This window comes from Carassius auratus, chromosome 20 (assembly GCF_003368295.1).
Source record: "Carassius auratus strain Wakin chromosome 20, ASM336829v1, whole genome shotgun sequence".
In the NCBI taxonomy this organism is placed as follows: domain Eukaryota; kingdom Metazoa; phylum Chordata; class Actinopteri; order Cypriniformes; family Cyprinidae; genus Carassius; species Carassius auratus.
In genome coordinates, this window is record NC_039262.1 from 2,294,761 (window position 1) to 2,315,795 (window position 21,035).

The 21,035-nt window shown below is 37.3% G+C and overlaps 1 protein-coding gene and 1 pseudogene across 1 annotated transcript; one reads left to right on the forward strand and one right to left on the reverse strand.

The window, feature by feature from the left end:
- LOC113120533 (DNA-binding protein RFX6-like) lies at nucleotides 1-8,079 on the reverse strand (annotated as a pseudogene).
- Nucleotides 8,080-9,237: 1,158 nt separating this feature from the next.
- LOC113120489 (tudor domain-containing protein 15-like) lies at nucleotides 9,238-21,018 on the forward strand. The gene is made up of 5 exons (XM_026290332.1): nucleotides 9,238-9,314; nucleotides 9,737-9,842; nucleotides 14,019-19,456; nucleotides 20,386-20,414; nucleotides 20,496-21,018. Exons 2-4 carry the CDS (start codon nucleotides 9,835-9,837, stop codon nucleotides 20,397-20,399), a joined length of 5,460 nt encoding a protein of 1,819 aa, XP_026146117.1. The 5' UTR covers nucleotides 9,238-9,314; nucleotides 9,737-9,834; the 3' UTR covers nucleotides 20,400-20,414; nucleotides 20,496-21,018.
- Nucleotides 21,019-21,035: the final 17 nt, after the last annotated feature.

Sequence of the window (21,035 nt, forward strand, 5' to 3'; positions counted from 1 at the left end):
TCAGGACAGCCCTCCAGTTGACCCCATGAACACAGTGTTAATGGGGGGCAGAGACGACACATTTCTCTGATCTCGGTGGTCCCCTGGAGAGGCAGCAGTGCATTCTGGGAGTGATAAGGAGCAGGAGTTCCATACATGCAGGGTGTCGAGACGGAGCAGGAACGAGCAATGCTGGATCCTGAAAATAGGACAATATAAAGAAGCATAGGACAGTTATGGAAGATAAAAATAGCCATGAATAATGACATCATTCAATATATAAGCAAGGCTGGGCTAGTTGTCACACTATGTGTAGGCACAGACCTAAAGTCTTGGTTAAAAAAAAAAAAAACAGCTGAAAATGTCCACTGTTTGTCTTTGTACAAGAGTAAAGATGCAGTTCATTTAATGCACATTGAGCGGGGTAAGTTGTCACAATGGTAACCTGCCAGTAGTTCATTTTATGTCATTAATGATTTTTAATGGTAAAATTTGAAGAGTAAATTATGTTTTGAAGTAATTATGGAATTGCGAATTTTGCAACATAACACATACCACTCAAATATTTGGATTAGGAGGATTTTTTTTAAGCAATAATAGTTTTATTCATCAACTGTATATTAAATTGAGCAAAGGTGACAGTAAATACTTTTACAATGTTGCAAAAGTTTCTATTTCAAATAAATGCTGTCCTTTTGAACTTTCTATTCATTAAAGAATAATGAAAAAAATTTATCATGGTTTTCACAAAAAATTGTTTTCTGCATTGATAATAATAATAATAATAATATAAATAACAAGTTTCTTGCTTGTTTCTACATAGAATTACGGTAATTATTCTGAAAATTCAGCTTTGCATCACAGGGAAAAATACATTTCAAAATATATTCAAAAGAAAAAAAACAGTTTTTTAAACTGTAATAATATTTCACAATGTTGCTGAGTTTTTGATCAAATAAATGTAGCTCTGGTAAGCATAAGAGACTTCAAGTCTCTTTTAAAATCTAAAAAAAAAACCTTTAGACTGTATCTTTTATTAAAATTTCCATCTTATTACTTGACTCTTGTTATGCCAGCATGGTTTTAGAGTGTTATAAATACAACTAGTCCCAGATTTCTGTCCTCACCTGCTGTGTGTGTGCCCATTTCGGACAGGTCCGTATAGTAGGGTCTTGCTGTCTTCCTGCTTGTGTCGTCCAGGATGTTGAGAGGGTCGTGTACTTCAGCATAGGCCGAAACGGCGCGAATGCTGCTCACGCTGCTGAAACGGACACATGCTGATCGATAAACGTGCCATCCTCTGAGTGTCCACATACCCGCTGCTGCTGTAATATCTGGCCAGGAGAAAGAAGAACAGTAATGTTTCAAAAGGAGCATCTGAAAATAACATATTAACCTTGCTCTGCAACATACATGATAAATCTTGTCATCCTGAGGTCAGTTTTTGTGCTACTTTTTTATAGGAACAGTGAAGAAAGGACAATAAATTATATTCAGAATAGAGAAGAATAAAAATGTGACATGATCTGGATTGCTGCAGCTCGGATGTGTGCACTAAATACTAGGACATGATTCATCAAGCAATTTCACTTTAATTTCTTTTTTTAAATTATTTAATTATAATCATTCAGAAGTAAAACAATAATACTGCATTTATTACAGTAAAACAGTAATGTTGTGAAATAGTATTACAATGAAAAAAATATCTTATTATTATCAGCGTTGCACTACTTAATATTTTTGGAATAGGGTTGATAAGGGGTGAACATTTCCGGAAACATACCAACATTTCTCACCTTTTTGCAACTTCAATTTGGAATATCATTTTTTTACATTAATACTTTTTTTTACTGTATAAATGGTCTGTATAAACTGTTTCACTGTCACTTTGATCAATTTAATGCATCCATCCTGAATAAAAGTATACATTTCTTTAAAAAATAAGTCAATCCTTCTGACTCCAAATTTAAACAGTAGTGTCAATTCTTACACATTTATTTTAACTGGTCAATAATCTTTTTATCTTTTCTCACCATTGTGCCCAGAGCTGCAAACTGGACCTGAACATCCATCTCCACTGGCAGCACTTCCTCCAAAGCTGTAGACTGAGTCCAGCAGCTGTACGCCCTCAGTATCCATCACAGGGTCCCCTGAGGCTGCGTATGCAGTGGCTGCAGCCCTCGAGCTGTAGGGAGACACGGTGCAGCTGCTGCTGAAGCAGTCTTTGGTCAGCTGGTGTCCAGAGAAGGGTGCGTATTCAGCACGAGCCTGATAGGCTGATGTTGGAGTGTGAGTCTGAGCTCTGAACGCAGGCTGGTAGTAAGACGAGCTGGGATAGGAGCCTGAACTAGCATTGTGCAGACTCTGGTACATGCTGTCGGAGAAGCTCTGGCAGGACATTTGGGGCTGGATGGGGCAGCTGCTCTGTGGCCTCACAGCCATCGGGCCCTGGTTGATCACGCTGCTGCGGTTGATCATGGCAGGAGAGATCGGAGGAGTCATCAGGGGGGCACTGTTCTGCAAGTAATCCATTTGACCTGAAAAGAAATAGTAATTATATTAATATTAGGGCTGGGCAAGTTAACACCTTACTATATTATATAAATATTTTAGCTGCTACTAATTAAAAGGAACACTGCTGTAAAAAGCACCTTATTCTGTTTAAAGTGTTGCAAACCAAATGTTATTACACTTTTGTTCTTATAGCAGTAGGCTTACATTTTTTTTTATAATAAAAAAAAGAGTGCACAATACATTACTTTTGAATGCATTGTTAGTTTTGTGCATAACAATGTGATTAATTGCGATTAATCAAAGACAATATCGCGATTAATCGCGGTGAAATTTTTTTTTATTGTTGCCCATTTTTTTCTCAGAAATTTCAATCAATGACAAAGAAACATAAAAATAAATAAATAAAAATAAATATTTTTATAGTATAGTTAATATTTAAAAATTATTGTTTATGAAAATATAATGTTTCTGAAAAAGTGACTGTTAGTGTTGCACTCTTTACTCAATAAGAACTTTTTTTGACTATATTAAACATGAATATGTCTCAAATAGATGTGAGCTGCTGTTTTTAAGTACCAGATATAGTGAAGTTGTCTGGATCGGTACTATGGTACACAACAGAACTGGTCCCGGGCCCCTGCTGTGCAGCTGTGAGCGACAGGAAGTCATGTTCCGGTGGGATCTCGTCCTTGACAGTTGAATCACTGGACACCACACCGGATTTATTCCGATTGGCCAAGAAACAGGAACTTGGTGAGGCGGTAAAAGTAGCCTTACTAGCATCTGTCAAAATGAAAAAAAGAAAATAAATTCACATTACACTAGGTTAAAGACATTTGCACATACTGTACATTGAACCATTTAGTTTTTTATGTTTAGGAAATTAAATACTTTTATTCAGCTAGGATACATTAAGATGCCCAAAACATTTATAATGTTACAAAATATTTTCTGTTCTTTTGAACTTCCTATTCATAAAATAATGTGATCACTTTTTCCACACAAATATTAAGCAGCACAACTGTTATCAACACTGATAATAATAATAATATGAAATATTTCTCAAACTCCAAATCAACGTATCAGAATGATTTCTGAAGGATCATGTGACACTTGATTTTAAAACAGTTATTTTAAATATTTAGCATATTTTCTAATGATTTCACAGTATTTCTGATCAAATAAATGCAGCCTTGGTGTTTTTTAAAACAATTAACAAATCTTACATTTAAGCTGTAATGTACAAAAAAATAACCTACTAATAAACCCATAAATAGAACAAAAATATGAAGGTACCTGCACTCCTCATGTATTTCTCCAGTAGATTCTGAAGGTCTTGCTCTTTGTCATTGTTGAATTGAGTTTCAATGGCTAGCAGGATGTACTCATCCAAAAGCATCCGAATGAGATGGAACGAGCCTGTAAATAACATTAAACAAAGTTTAATTGTTTTAGTATATGTTGCAAAAATCACTTCCTAAATCTTAATAACCATAATAATCAAAGGTATCTGATTTTTGATTAAAAGCAGCAAACTCTTGCTTTGTTCAGAACCTGTTTTTGCAGTTCATGGTACAGTATTCCAGGATCACTGATTATATACAAAAACAGAACAAAACAAAAAAACACTAGGCAGAGTACTAAATCCCACAATGCAATGGGCACAACCAGAGTTTTCCCAGAGATTTGCTGAGGTCAAATGTGTGGCCTACCAGGTGAATCTGTTTGGCTTTGTGAACACCTGTAGGGTCGTCAAATGTTATGAACACTGAAAAAGGTCGCTCCCTAATCAGGGCGCAGACACGCGACACAAGATAAAGCTTTGTTTGTACAGGCTTTTATGGCTCATTCTCTGCTAAAGAGCCTGAACGAATAGTACAGATTTGACTATACTACTAAGATTCAGTTATATCTAGAGAGTTTGAAAGCAACTGAATCAGTGACTGCAATTTATATGAATGCATGCTAAAGGTTTACCAAAGCTAGTAGCGTTGTTTAGGGTGAGATTGTGCATCACTCGTGCTCCAAAAAAAACTCCACTTCAGAAGGAAATCTTGAGCTCGCTTCTTCACTGACCGACCATTTTGTTTGCTGGGCTAGAAGACAGATAATATGCAATTTAAAATTAACAGTCATGGCTAGCCTGAATACTGAGAGTTTGAAATGCGACAAACCTTAATAACTTTCTGCTCGACCACCGAGTCCAGCCATTCAATGAAAGACTCTACCGTGGCGTTTTTCCTCAGGAGGTCTTTCAACTCTTGAAAGACTGAAATTGAGTCATCTAGCAGATGAGATCAAGAAGTCATAAATATAGTTTGAGGCTCAGCATATGAGATTTGGGGGAAAAAAGCCATCAGTAACTCACATTCAGAGTAGAAGTCTGAATCTTGGTCATTTGTAACTGAAAGCAGTGCCTGAGAACCAATACTGTTCAGATCCACCTTATCAATGTCATTCACCATAGAAGTCACTACATTCTGGTCAAAAAGTGCAGGTCTTGCAATCTGAAAAGATATAAATCAATTATAATTGCACTTTTACAACAAAAAAAAGGCCAAAGGCACGATTTATTGATGTTTGTGTACAATGTATTTACCTGTGCAAGATGTAAAAAGGAGGTCTGTCTCTTTAAGGAAGACACAAATTGTCGCGCTATCGGCAGTTTCTTTTCCGAGAGGATTTCCGGAAGATTCTCTAAGGAAGACACCATCCAGTGTTCCCAGTGCTTGGCAAAATTTCGAATATCTGCCAAAAGACTAAAGATATTTCCCTAAACTCACTCAAAAACACTTAATGGCATCATATTCAACATATTTTTGAATCGACTGCATTTAAACCAAACGTGTGTTATATAATGCAGCAGTTTAATAGACAAACCTCTCTGGCATATCCTGCATTGTAGCAGGGATGAGGACATCAGTCAAAACCTGTGGAAAATAATTCAGACCGTTTGAGTCAAACATGATGTGATGAATATGAGCTACAACAACAACAACAACAAAAAGTATTAATGGAATTATTCATGTAAATGATACCAATTTTTTATATTTTAATAATTTAAAATGTTTTAAAATGTCTTAAAACTATCAAAGTTTCCACAAAAAACATAAAGCAGCACAACTATTTTAAAGCAGCCCAAATCCTTTGAATGACAGTATAAAAATACACATAGTGGACACCCAGATATGGCTCAAAAACACTCACTTTGTAGAGTATAGAGTCACACACACAGAAGATGTCCACGATAACCGGATTCTCTAGCAGTGGCAGGAGATGTTCAGGCATTCCTTGCCAGAAGTGAAGTAGAAAGTTCTGGATCTGGAACCAATGGGATTGATTACTGTGGATTTTTCTAGAATCTAGATGATTAGAGATTCTTTAAGAGCTTAAAATTGCACCTCCTCAAAGTTGACATTAATGGCATTGTCCAGAATGCACTGACAGTGGGTTTTGTACATCATAATCAATGTGTCGACCTAACAAAAAAAAATAATAATAATACATTTTAGAAGTAGCACATATACAGTAAACAGCATTTTGGAATGGGTCTCCATAGAAATGAACAGACCTTATCTTTTGAAACAGACTCCTGAAGCACTAAATGCTGTGCACTCGGGAATTCAGGTAAAAGTGTTCCTGTTTTAGAACTAAGAGAGTATTTTCTGGTGAATCCTCCCTGTGAATAATAAATAGAATGCATATAAGTACTATTATACTGCTGTTTAGTTAACAAAACATGACAACATTTTTAAAACATATACATATGCAGTGCATGTGAAAGTCTTACATTTTGCAAGAATGTACCACAAAATGTTTTGCATTTTCCACTACAAAATAGTTTAGGGTCATTTTTATTCAGTCAATACTTTTATTCAGCAAGTACGGCTTATACTGATATCAATCTTGGTAATCATTGCACCAAAAAAGCAAGACACTGAAGGCTGCAGAAAATTAAACTTTGAATTCATTGGAATAAATTACATTATTAATGTGTATTTAAATATTAAAATGCAAACTGCAATAATGGTCACTTACTTTATTATTTTTGATCAATTAAATGCAGCCTTGGTGAGCATAAGAGATTAATACTGTATATTTAAAAACATACCAACTCCAAACTTTTGAACAGTATATATGAATTTCCTGAGAATGCTGAGGTACTAAAATCGAAGTGCAGCACTTCTATTTAATATGAACATTAGTAAAACTGCCAACCTCATTTTTTAGCTTGCTTCCAGAGAATCTGTGCAAAACATGTAAAGAGACATTACTGATATGATTAAACATTAAAAGATGTACATAAATGAATCATGAAAATAAATGTCAATAAATATAATGTGTCTCAGTATGGACGTTGAAAAATCACTTCCATTACAGATTATTCAAAACATTCAAGGACTTCTAATTGGGCGCTGAAATGAAGGTCAAAACTAACCGTGTCAAACCTTTTCCAGAGTACACAGAGTGATAATACGCACTGCTCTCCTTGATTCCAATACCATAATAATGATATCTGAAAGACAAACACAGAGAGCCATTTAAATGTAGCCATTTAAATAGCACATTTAATAGTAATAAATAACATTTTCAGTCAGTAACCAGGCCATTCAGCTCTCTCTTACTTCGAATGGCCTCTGGTTCCAAGCCTTCTTGTTGTAAGCAGAGGAAATTTCTGCCTTATGGTCTGTAATGACAATGATAGAGTTCTAATATAAATTACAATCAATCTGTAAATACAAAATCAATAGGTATTTGTGTCTGATTTTGTTTAATTTGGCACATGCACAACCTTTTACCAGATATATTTCATGACAGCTTTCTAAAAATCAACTAAAATCAACATAAAATGCAATAGCTGTCAGTAGAATAGGTACCAGTTTTAGAAGTGACAGAACTGAGAACGTTTCTAATAAACAAACTGTATAACTGAAGATATAAAAACTCCTCTTACCTTCCCAAACGTGGCAGCACAAGCAGGATCCAATTTCTCCTTCCGACAAAAGTCTAAATAATGAGCGTAGAGGATGCACCGTGGCAGACAAACACCTTCGCAAACGATGTAATTTTCCTCAAGCCTAATAAAAAAAACAAAACACAAGTGTATTATCATTCTTTGCTTCCAATTTCTGTACGTTTACTTTCAATGGCAAGCTTCATTAAAAGAAGAAACGAAGAGGGAGTACCATTGTAAAGTAAGTTGAGTCTGTTTCTTCTTGTCCTTGATGATCTGACTGATGCTTTTCTTTGGCACAGTTTGTTTGACAGAAAATGTCTTCGAATAATCCAGGTGGCCCAGGTCCTCTTCAGAGGAAAGGCTTCCATTACTTTCATCAGCTTCTGCCAAATGAATAACATACATAGCTTTCAAACCGTGACGTGTGCCAAAACTATTCATAACATATAATTGCTAAACAAACCGGTGACAGATTGAGAATTTCGAACTGAAAGCATAGCAGTAGTTCAATCAAAGCCAGTTTGAAAAACATTTAAAACAAAGCTGATTTCCCCACCTGATTTAATGCCAGAATCCTCCTCCTCATCAAGCCTGGCTTTGAAAAACATGTTTTTCCCGAGATTGTCTTGGTCAACAAGAATTGTAGCGTGGAGGTCATCTGCATTTTTGCAAGCTCTCTTTGTTTGCGACGCTTGTCGATGATGAAACGTGTCATTCTTCAATGGGCTCCCTATATTTCTTTTCATTGGCATGTTCAAGGAGAAATTAATAAGAAAAACTGGAATGCAAAATTAAAACCACCAAATAATATAAAAAAAGTGCCCCTCCAAATCTAAATTGTTAAAACATTCCAATATCAACAGCCCATTCTAACGTTTGGCAATGTGATGCATATATCCATTCCTAAAATGATACGCATCTCTGAAGCCCAATGAGTCTCCAAAAAACATTTAAACAATTTGTCAACTATGTGTGTTGCTTTTCCTCTTTCCTCAGAAACAAATGCTCACAAAATAAACCTGTAGCATGACGGAAACTCTAATAAGAACCGTTCAAATATCACATACATCCCGGAAAAGTTCATTAATCCAAGAATGGGCAAGATAACACCTTCCAGTCTTAATTAAAGCTCTGCTCTCTCTGAAATGGTGCGTCACAGAGGTGAGTGCCTTAAGGCCATTTATCTTATTTACAGAAGACTGGCAATGGATTCTGGGTTTTAATGATTAACCAAGAGGGATATCATCTCCTTGAAATATGGTGTTGGTCGCCAGTCAGCCTCCTCAATGCTACTTTGCCTTTCATTTACATGCGTTCATACACAATATTCAGAACATTTGGTTATTACTGGTTTTATTTGGCACAGTGAGGTTCCTAGTTTTAAAAAGCCATGTCAAATAAGTAGAATATTGTGAAATAGCCATATAAACACAAATATTGGACAATAAAAGAATATTAGGTTTTAGGTGTTGTTGTGGAACAGTTTGACTATAAACACCCCACAACATGCTGATATTTTGTGACAACATGCCTCATTATTGCAGAAATTGAAGAGTATATACAATTTTCAGAACAATTTTTTTTTTCAATTTTTCAATTTTATTATAACTAGGTCCTGGTCCTGCTTCAGAAAACAAACATTTGTATATTGCATATAATTGAAAATCTACTATACAAGTCACTGATAAACAGACAACCTACCTGTGTGACGACAACTAGCCTTGGGCTCCTTTACGGTTCGTTTGTTGAAATATGTAGTCGATTTCTTATTGGCCCACAAACGCAGCGTTTTACAGCACGTGTCAAGGCCGAGCGATTTCCAGAAAACATGATGCGCGCTCGGATAATCTTGTCAGACGAGAAGGTAAAAGACAACTCCGTTTATAAATCCTACAGACACAATTTTGAATATAACACATTACTTATTCATGGCTTCGGCATTCAATCAAAAAGTACTTTTGAAGAAAAAAAAAACACCTTCTTATAATCCGTCAGCTCGACAGATTCGACAGTTGGCTGTTGTGTCATGCAGAGAATACTGATTAAACGATTAATAAATTATGAAATACTAATGTCTTTATAAGTGGTCTACTAATAGAGTGTTTGCATTAACGTTTAAAGAACTGCAGTCGTCAGGTTTTGCTCGCTTTAGTGTAGTGCTTTTTATATTTATGTGACATGATCGTGCAGTTCAGAAATGAATAAAATAATCAGTTTACAATTACATGATATTATTGCAGTTACCTAAATTAACTTATATGTGTTGTATAAATGCTGTTTTATTAGGGTGTTGAGCTCCATCCCAAGCCGTGGCAGACGTGCTCGGTGCCTTAACATTTACCTCGACTTCATGGTTAGATTGGATTCATATGCCTTAGATTTGAATGGAGAGGTAAGGATTTGACTTATATCATGTTATATAGGGTAATTGATGTTTCTTGAGTCATGTGCACAGCTATATTGATGTACAGATGCATCTCAGTAAGTTAGAATGTCGTGGAAACGTTTCATTAATTTCATTAATTATTTCATTAATTTAACTCGAATTGTGAAACTCATGTTTTAAATAAATCTAATGCTCACAGAATGAAGTAGCTTAAGTCTTTGGTTCTTTTAATTGTGATGATTTTGGCTCACATTTTACTAAAACCCACCAATTAACTATCAACTAATTAGTATATGGTTACATGCCAATCAGTGTATCAACTCTAAACACCTGCAAAGGTTTCCTGAGCCTTCAAAAAGGTTTCTCAGTTTGGTTCACTAGGCTACACAATCTTAGGGACTGCTGATCTGACACAAGACAATCATTGACACCCTTCACAGGGAGGGTAAGCCACAAAAATTCAGTGTCAGAGAAGCTGGCTGTTCACAGAGTGCTGTATCCGAGCATATTAACAGAAAGCTGAGTGGAAGGAAAAAGTGTGCACAACCAAGTGAGAGAACCGCAGCCTTATGAGGTTTGTCAAGCAAAATCGATTCAAGAACTTGAATGAACTTCACAAGGAATGCACTGAGGCTGGAGACAAGGCATCAAGAGCCACCACACACAGAAGTGTCAAGGAATTTGGCTACAGTTGTCATGTTCCTCTTGTTAAGCCACTCCTGAACCACAGACAATTTCAGAGGTGTCTTACCTGGGCTAAGAAGAACAGGACTGTTGCCCAGTGGTCCAAAGTCCTCTTTTCAGATGAGAGCAAGGTTTGTATTTCATTTGGAAACCAAGGCCCTAGAGTCTGGAGGAAGAGCGGAGAAGCTCATAGTCCAAGTTGCTTGAAGTCCAGTGTTAAGTTTCCACAGTCTGTGATGATTTGGGGTGCAATGTCATCTGCTGGTGTTGATCCATTGTGTTTTTTGAAAAAAAAAAGTGCCTGCACCCGTTTTCCAAGAAATCTTGCAGTTCTTCATGCTTTCTTCTGCTGACCAGGTGAATGGCAAAAGTACCAAAAGTTGGTTAAATTACGATGGTGTTGGTGTGCTTGACTGGACAGAAAACTCACCAGACCTGAACCCCATAGAGAATCTATAGGATTTTGTTAAGAGGAAAATGAGAAACGAGACCAAAAAAATGCAGATGAGCTGAAGGCCACTGTCAAAGAAACCTGGGCTTCCATACCGCCTCAGCAGTGCCACAAACTGATCACCTCCATGCCACATCAAATTGAGGCAGTAATTAAAGCAAAAGGAGCCCCTACCAAATATTTAGTACAAGTATAGTAAATTAATATACTTTCCAGAAGGCCAACAATTTACAAAAAAATTTTTTATTGGTCTTCTGAAGTATTCTAATTTGGTGGGTTTTTGTTAAATGCAAGTCAAATTCATCACATAAAAAAAAAAAAAAGAAAAAAAAAGACTTCTACTACTTCAGTCTGTGTGCATTTAATTTATTTAATACACAATTTTTACAATTTGAGTTGAATTACTGAAATAAATGAACTTTTCCACAACATTCTAATTTGAGATGCACCTGTAGTTTTTCGTACCAGATTACGTGCTGTAGTATTGCTGTGCTATCTTAATATATACAAAAAGTTTATGTATGTGATCATTGGCTTTATATAAAATTAATTTTAAAGGGGGTGTGACCCTAACAAGCCCCATACTGTACCATATACTCCCACTTGTTCTTTCATTAAAATCTAAAAAGGCAGAAAGCAGTCAATTATTTGTATAATTTTAATTAAATGTATTATTTGTAATACATTTTAATTTTACTAGTCAGATGGACATTTTCAGTTACATGAAACACATGACATTATGATTGAAATTATTTTACACATAAATGAATCACGCATTTATGTGTAGATATAATTTTAAAATCACTAAATAGCTATCAATCATCTCAGTTCGCGAACTCAGAACATTCCAATAAAATAAAGTTCTCTACATGGTATAATGAATCTTTTACACACATCATGTTGTTGTTTGCTAATGAGAGAGGATTTGCGAGAGCGAGCATAATTCATGTGGATTCTGACTTTGACTTCTGATTCTGAGTTTTTGCTAAATCTGATTAGCCAATAATGTTGTATCATTGCAGTATCAACTGAGGGTGCTCTTTCTTTCATTTCAGTGTGCTTATATTTAAAATTGACTGTGAATTTTTTTTTTTTTTACCCATGTTTAAATTTTTTGACGAGACCCTCGGTTGGATAGCCTTGTGTTAAGTTATTTACTATACAGTGTTTCCCTTTGTTTGTAGATGTTTGTGACAAACCATTGATGTTTGAGTAGCTTGAGAAAGACATCATAACTACTTAAATCTTTCTAGAATTCAGTGGAAAAAATTACTTAATTGTAGTGGAAATATTGATTAAAAAATTAAGAGATTTAATCAAATGCAGCCTGATATGTCTTATTTCATAGCAATATATTTGTATTTGATTCTGAGCGGATGGGTTTTATGAGTATGTAATAATTAATCTAATCTTCTTTTTTTAATTAACTAATGAATCCTTTGGATAACTTTACAAAAAAATATAAGTACAACTTCTAATATAATATTTCAACCTTTGTTCATTTTCAACCAATGTGGTTGAAGTTTTTACAGTATAAAATAATAAAGAAAATATTTTACTATGGTAAATATGAGTTTATGATAGCGTTTATAATTAAACCACAGTAGCCATAAATTTACAGTTGTCTGAGACGTCATGAAATGTTCTTTAGCATCACTAGCCATAAAATGTAGTCGGGGTTCTGCTATGGTTTAGCATGGTTTCCAGAGATCTGAAGCTGATTCGGGGTAGCTCGGTGGTTTGTGACTGTTGTCTCACGGCGCGCTGTCTTTTAAGGGGCCGTTCACATATCACGTCTTTTGCGTGCTCAAGTCCGTTATTTCCAATGTAGTCCATAATGGAAGCGACACGGTTACGACGCGCACGCGGATGAGACGCACTCGTTTTTTCCAGGCGCGTCCGCACCGAGTTAAACTTCTCAACTTTTCAGAATGCCGCAAGCGCAAGAATATCAGACCTAAACCAGGAAGTTGGTCACCAGATCACACGGTAACCAGTTAAACCGTAACACCGGAGAGCGCCAAGATGTTTTCCTCTGAGGTGCTCGCGCATCGCAGTTGTGCTGCCGTGGTACACCATATCGGTTTTGCAAAGGGAACAAAGGGCCATTTTATTTGTCCTCTTTTTAAAGTATTCCCATACTTTTGATAATAGTGGTCTCTGTTTTTGTGATAGAATGCAACTCTCTCCATTCCCAGTATGCCATTACGCGAGATGTAAACAAACAGTGTGACGCGTCAACGCATTTCACGCACGTCGACGTATTTTTGTAGTCGACGTAATCGATGACGTCGCCGCGTTGTTGCAGCACTAGTGCAAACATAACATTGTGATGCTCACAAAATAATTAAAATCAATGCAAACCACTGATAACCAATATTCTATATGTGTGCAGTGCTCTGCCAATAAATGATTGGCTTTGCATTGGATTTATATTTAAACAAATGTGACCAGACTGTGCTGGTGTTTTAAGCACTAACAAACGTCATTTTCATGCTGGTCTTTGTTGATAGAATGCTCAAGACTTGTTAATGACATTTTAATTTCTTCACTGATTTCTTACTTTAGTTGTCGCATTGTCTTTTGTTGTATTTGCTGTACACATGCAGCTGAATTGAGCAATTACCGTAACTTTATAAATCCAAAACATATGCCAGCACAATATATGAATCTGTGCCAGATTGTATTCCCCTGCTTTGTGAAATAATTTCTTCTGTTGAGAATGGGGGAAAATAATTATGCATCTAATATAGGAATTGTTGAACAGGCATCTTAATTTGTTAGCATGATATGTGTTGAATGTTGTCATTTTAATGTTCTGCTGTGGTTCCCTGTACCATTCTCCCAGTATAATAAGGCCTATTTTCCTTTGATTGTGCTGAATTTTACCTTGCCACATAGCAAATACCCATCCCGGGATGGCATTGTGATAATACTACTGCAATTTTGTGAAAACATGAGACATCTGTCATTTACCTGCTCACAGATTTAAATTGCATGTTTTATACATTTTACAACATTGATAACAAGATTCTTTTGTATTTTAGGGCAAAAGAGGAGTCAAAGCTCCCGGCTCCATGTGTTTTGTGGCCTGTAGAGCTGAAGCTGACTCACATTGACTGCAGCCCTGAGGACACACTGGTACACTTTCAGGGCCAATATATGACCATCTGTGAACTGGACTACAACATTCTCCAAGTTGAAATTCAAAATGCTGTGAAATCAAAAGTTTTTGTTAAAGTTGGAGAACTTTGTTTGGTAGAAGATGCTGTGTCTGGTCGCTGGTTCAGAGGAAGAGTCCAAAACATCCAGAAGGATTTGTTCCATGTGTTTTTGCTGGACCACGGAGATGTTTTGAGTGTTGGGCCTAGCCATTTGTCCTGTATATCTGACACACTGCTTATGCTCCCACCAAAGATTGTCTGCGGTTTCTTTGCCAACATACTGCCAGTCCAGAACCGATGGGACCGTTTGACAGCGAGTTATTTCTCTTCCTTGATAGGCAGTCAGATTAAAGGATATATCCATGCCCGTCTGCCGTACCATGTCCTCTTACTTGAAGTTCCAGACATTAATTGTGACTTGTTAAAACTGAGTCTTGGGAGACATGTGGACACTAGTACATTTCTGCTACTAGTTGAGATGCTTATTGGGGAACCTATTCCACAAAGCAATGAATCTGTCCCAGATCTCTTGATTGAAAACCAAATGGGGCAAGAATGTTGCCTCAAATCCTCAAGCCTGCTGGGCTTTGAAGAGTTTCTGTCACTTAATGGCCCAAAGCTGAAAGTTGGTCAAAAAGTAAGAGTTGTCGTGGCTGCAGCCGTGAACCCTGGATTATTCTACTGTCGACTGTCATCCATGAGCAAGGACCTACAAGAAATGTCAAACAAATTGGCACTTGCATGTGAATCAGACTGTGGTTCCCTAAACAGTAAACCTCTTGAAAATCTCGGCTTGCTCTGTGCAGTCAAAGGGAAAGATGAAAAATGGCACAGAGGATTTGTGCAATGTCTCCCTCTCAACTCTCAGGTCCAAGTTGTGTTTGTCGACAGTGGCTATTGTGAATCGGTGAAAGTTGAAAACATCCTTCAGCTACCATCAGAATTCCTCTCAACACCGATCATGGCATTCCCATGTTCACTTTCAAGCTTGGAAGAACAAGAAGAGACCATTAAAGACCAACAACTAGAGCTTCTCAAGACTGGGTTGCTGGGAAAGGCATTGGAGGTTGAAATTGATGACTTTCAGAAAGATCAGAATTTCTACTTGGTTACATTGAGCACCGCTGAGAAGCACTCAGAGGAGCAAGCTGAAGTTAAACCGCTTGAAAGTGAAGTTTTTGGCAGCAAGTCCAATTTTGTCCAAAATGTACTTGAAAAGATGTATGCAACAGAGACGAAAGCAGTCCAGACTTCTGATACAGTTCCTAGTCAAGCAATACCTGACGGTTCTCTTTTTGAGGGTTATGTGGTACATGTCCAGAGTCCAAAACATTTCTGGATTAGGACAAAAGAACAAAATCCTGATTTTGAAAGCATGACTGAAGGAATCAAAGATTACTTCAACAAACTACAGTTGAATGAGGAGATTTTTGAAAACCCAGTCCCTGGTGAACTTTGCTGTGCAATGTTTGAAAAAGACATGCATTACTACAGGGCCCTTATAGTAGATACTTTGAAAGAAGGAGCTGAAGTGTTTTTCATTGACTTCGGAAACACTGAAAAGGTGCCAAGCATGTTACTTAAGAAGCTTCCCGTAAAGTTTGCCATTCAACCAGAATTTGCACTGAAATGTGCTTTAGCACATGTTGCTCCCATTGAGGACATCTGGACAACCACAGCATCCGACTTCTTTAGGCAAGTCACAACAGACAAAACTTTGATGGTTCACGTGATTCACAGGAAAAATGGCAAATATGTTGTTGATCTTTTTGAGAGAGGAGCTGAAAGTAATACTAGCATTGCAACCATCATGACAACAGCAAAAATGGCCCTGGATTGGAGATACAACCCAGCTTTGGCGTCTATTAAAATGGAGCCGTCATGTAAAGATAAGGGAAATGGCCTGAGCAAGAAAAAAAATAGAAAGGACTGTCATGTGGTGACCTTTCACAAATTCACATCTTCTAGGCCCAATCCATATCATGTGAAACAAAAGTACGAACAACAGAATGATGCTGAAAGATGTACTGCCAGTGAGACAACTAAACCGAAGGTTGTTCCTGCGGACACTTTCAAACCGATACATTTCAAACCTGGATCTGAATTAAGTGTCATTATCTCACACATAACTTCTCCATCTGATTTTTGGTGCCAAAATGAAAGCACAAAAGTTAATCTGGACAAATTGATGGAAGAGATGCAGGCGTTTTACCAAACACACACAATTCCATTCAAGTCGCCTGCAGTATGCTGTGCTGTAAAGTCTCCAAAGGACGACCGATGGCACAGAGCATGCATGTTAGAAGAAAAATACAACAAACTGTTTTTGATGTTGGTTGACTTTGGCATAATTATCCAGGAAAATATGCAAAATATCCAAGCTCTTGCACCACAGTTCTTTAAACTTCATGAACAAGCATTTCGATGCACTTTGAACTTGACTGAACCTGTTGGAGGAAGCTCTTGGAGTGCTGAGGCATGCAATTTGTTTAGGGATTTTGTGTCTGAGGGTTCGCCCCATATATGCAGAATTCATTCCCACCTTTATGAGCAAGGAAAAGGTCTCCTCTATGTGGTCACTATTCATACACCTATTCAACAGGCCACCACTTACCTTGTAGAGAAAGGCGTTGCAGAGGAAATGCAAACTCAGAAGCAGCTAATCTCATCAATCCAGCCTCGCTCCTTTGTTTACTCTTCTTTCAACATAAGTTCTGGAAGCGAAGAACTGGTGTATGTTACTCAAGTTTCCAGTCCTTGGGAAATTTATTTCCAGCTTGACAAGAATACAGAGATCGTTGATGCGCTGATGGAGAGAGTTGCCGAAGAAAGTCACGTCATGACTGCGACATATGGGGACTGCAGTAGTAATGTTTGCCTTGCCAAATATATCTGTGACGGCAAATGGTACAGGGCTCTGACGCATCCTGTTCAATCCCATCAGCATGTGAGTGTGTTCTTTGTTGATTATGGTGATCTGCAACTTTCTGAGAAAACAAATGTTATGCCGATTCCCGCAACTGCAGTTGACTTACTGATGACACCAATGCAGGCACTGAGATGCAGTCTTTCGAATGTTCCAGAGGGGGAACATTTGCCCGAAGTCAAAACATGGCTCGAGACTGAAATCCTCAACAAATCCTTCCGTGCCAAGTTTGTTTCAAGGGACGGAAATGGACATTTCGTTTGTGATCTTTATGATGGAAATGTGCATGTCAATGAAAAAGTCAAAGAACTCATGTCAACTCAGGGTCAGGAAGAACATGATTCGGCTGTGAGCATACCTGATTCCCATGAAGTGGATGTTGACATTTCAAACACTAAAGTGAACTCCAAAGCAAGGGGACGTGGTAAAATCAAACAGGTTGATAACCAAACTCCAAAACCCACAAAATCTCCTATAGCAGAATGCAAAGGACAAATAAAAGCAAAAAGGCAGGACACGCCCTGCTCTCTTAAAGTGGTGCCACCTCATCAGAGCTTACCAAAACTTTGTGATCTTCCTGCTGTCAAAATGGAACCAGGTTCTAAAGGCGTGTGCTTTATCTCTCATTGCAATTCTGTCAGAAGCTTCTTTGTCCAAATGGAAGATGATGAACCAAACATCCTTCAGATGGGTGAGGAACTGAACAGCACTGTCTTCAAGAACAACATGAAAAATGTAGAAACAGAAGTAAAAGTAGGGGACCTCGTTGTGGCTGAGTATGAAGAAGACTTGGCTTTGTACAGAGCTGTTGTCACCAGCGCATCAAACTGTGGCCACTTAGCTGTCGAGTTTATTGATTACGGCAATACTGCAACTGTAGACAGGAAGAATGTTCACATGCTAACCAATATGTTTTTGTCCCAGCCCAGATTGAGCACTCCATGCACACTTGCGAAACCTTACTCTTTTGAAAACAATGACTCTTTTATGAAGGAAGTAGTTGGTAAACCTTTAATGGTTGAGTTCATTAGAAAGCTTGGAAATTCATGGGAAGTGAGGATCGAGATTGTTGAGGATGGTCATGTGCATGGGGAATCAAAGTATGATGGGGATCAAAGCAAAGATGTAGATTTGAGAAGTCAAGACAAATTTCCAAAAGCCTTCCAGAGCAACAACCAACCAGACTCTTACATCCACAAGGCTGAAGCAGTAAAAACCTTCCAGCAAAAGACCATGCCAAACACACAACAACGCAGATGTGAACTTGAAAACCGTCTGACAGTCGCAACAGAACAAATAAAGAAAGCGGTCACTTTCTTACCGACAAGAAAAAGAACAAGAACAAGAAAGAGAAAGTTTCACTTCCAACCTCCATGTGCAACAAGAATTCCAGTGGCTAAAAATTCAAATATGTTGCTAAAAAATGAAACCTCTAAGTCACCATTTAGCGTTGATCTGCAAGATGTGAAAGACAATGAGTCAGTGAAAAGTCCTGATAAGTCCCTTGACCATCCTCGCTTCCAAGACATGTCTTCAGAGAGCAGCTGTGATCGACCACAGACTCTATTCCAGGCCCCTGTCCAAATGAACTTTGAATATAAAGGATTTGCGGCAGCCGTCACAACCCCATCTGAATTTTACGTCGTTCTTGAAGACCTGCTTTTGATTGTAGATATAGTCTCTGCCATTCTTGAGAACCTTCCTGAAGAGTTGGCACCATTACCAGAGGTTCATTTTGTTCCTGGTGCGAGCTGTTTGGTGAAATCGGCAGAGAAGAAAAAATGGTGCAGGGCAGAGATCGTGCAGTGTGAGTCGACATCGGTGCTCATGAACTTGGTTGACTATGGCCAGTATGTCGTTCTGTCTCGGCAGGATGTCGGCCAGCTAAAAAAACTTCCAGAGGAGCTCAGTAGATTACCTAAATTCACCTACCATTGTTTACTGAGGGGAGTTAAGCCCAAAGGCCAGGACTGGTCTGATGATGCCATCGTTTTCTTCCAGAACTGTATGTGTCATAGCAACCTTCAGATACGTTTCAGACAGCATGCTTCGGAGACGCAGTGGGAGGTCGACGTTGTCACTGGAAAACAAAATCTTGCAAAAGAATTAGTAGATGCTGATCATGCTGTGTATATCGATAATATGCTTGGAATCAGGTTTCAGCAAGAGCAAGGACCAAACAGGGAATCTAAACGAGACATCTCCAGCAGTGTGGATGTTTTATCCATGACAACTGAGCACACAAGCGAAGCCGAATGTTCTCAGCCACTCTATTCAAAGGATCAGAAGTCATCTCAAGATTCTGTTGGGGAGCAAAATACATACCCTATGAAGAGCAGTGAAGATCTCGGACCTGTAGAGAGGGCAATGCTTGGTACATCAGGTATCAAACACTGTGAGTGAGAATAGTGATGATCTATTGTATTAATTTAATTTTCTTTTCTGTCTTTATGGTGTAGAGTACATAGCCTGCCAGTCAAATGTTTGGACACACTTGCTCAATTCTTAATTATGGGTTAAATATTGAAGGACATCCTGCTCTCTAAGATATCGTTGCTGCAAAATAAATAAAAATAAAACGAACACAATATCAGTTAACTTCTGCTTATAGCTTATGAACTCTATGATATGGAAACACAATTATTTTACTTCTGTTGCTGCTGTAAAACATTTTTAATTGAAAAGTTAGCTAGCACGATTTTCAGATCAATCAAAAGAGTTGTTTATTTTAACAGTTACCAAATCACAGTGGTTGACTGTTGACTACTACAAAACAAAATGTTGTATTTTTGTAGTGCTTTGTCATATTAAAACAGCATAGTAGGGTGTCCTTACTATCTGAGCCGGATTTACAGTAACATTTGGTGATAGTGCCACCTACTGGTTGTAGATCATATAAAAAAATAGATTTGGTCATGGAGTAAAATGATTCAAGAAATTATAAATTTCTTCTCTAAACATAAATTCAAGTGTGTCCACTTGACTTCTGACTGGTAGTGTTTAATGAAGACCTTGATTCATACTATTATTCAGTTTCTTTCTAAAACCTTCAAGTGGTCTAATCTATGCATGAATAATTTCTGAATTTAACTGTTCAGCTAGTCACCCCATGAATAATTCCTATAGACAACGTCTTTACAATATTCAGGTATTTAAAAAAAAAAAAAAAGTCTCATAATATTCATCAGTGGTTGATGTAACCAGGAATTGTAGACTACCTTTGAACTAATTTAAAGCTTTACCTGTTTCTGTTACATTTTCTTTTATATTTCAAGTAATTAATTTGTGGCTTACGGTTTTATTTTGTTTTGTTTTTTATCTTAGGTGAGCTGATGTGAGACGGCCTATGCTTCGTAAGTATGAACATTTAGATTAATTTCTTGTATACCCATTATGTAGGTAAACTATTTTTTTTTTCAATTGGTTTATTTCAGAATGGAGATGCTGGCGAGTTACGCTCGGCATTGCACTTAAAGAACAGTTCAGCTTTGGAATGACTGGATTTAATTGTTTATTATTTCTTTGTTTCAGTAATGATGTTCTAGAAGTGTGTTTGGTAGAAATAGAACTTTTTTTTATGGAGTACAAGTTATATTGTTTAGTCATAATAGTCGCAGTAAGATCTTAAAATCGTAAGATTTTTAAACTTGGCACTATTTAATTTTTGATGAAAAAATGTAGTTTTAGAAGTGAAGACTGGATTTCCAGCTTTTGGCAGGTCTTATGTATCTATAAATGGACGTGTGACTGATGAAATATACAGTCAGTATATTGATGGCTGTGTTGGCTATGATGCCTTTAAGTTTTGAACAGCAAAAGTTTATTCAGTAATTATAAGTACTGACATTTGACCTCTGTTTGATTGTTCTGTTTAACACAGTGGTGTTTTTTGTTTGCGAAAATGTTAATATTTCTAGTTCTGTTGGAACACGCAATAAAAAGAGAATCTACAGATGTTGTGAAGTAGCTGTGGA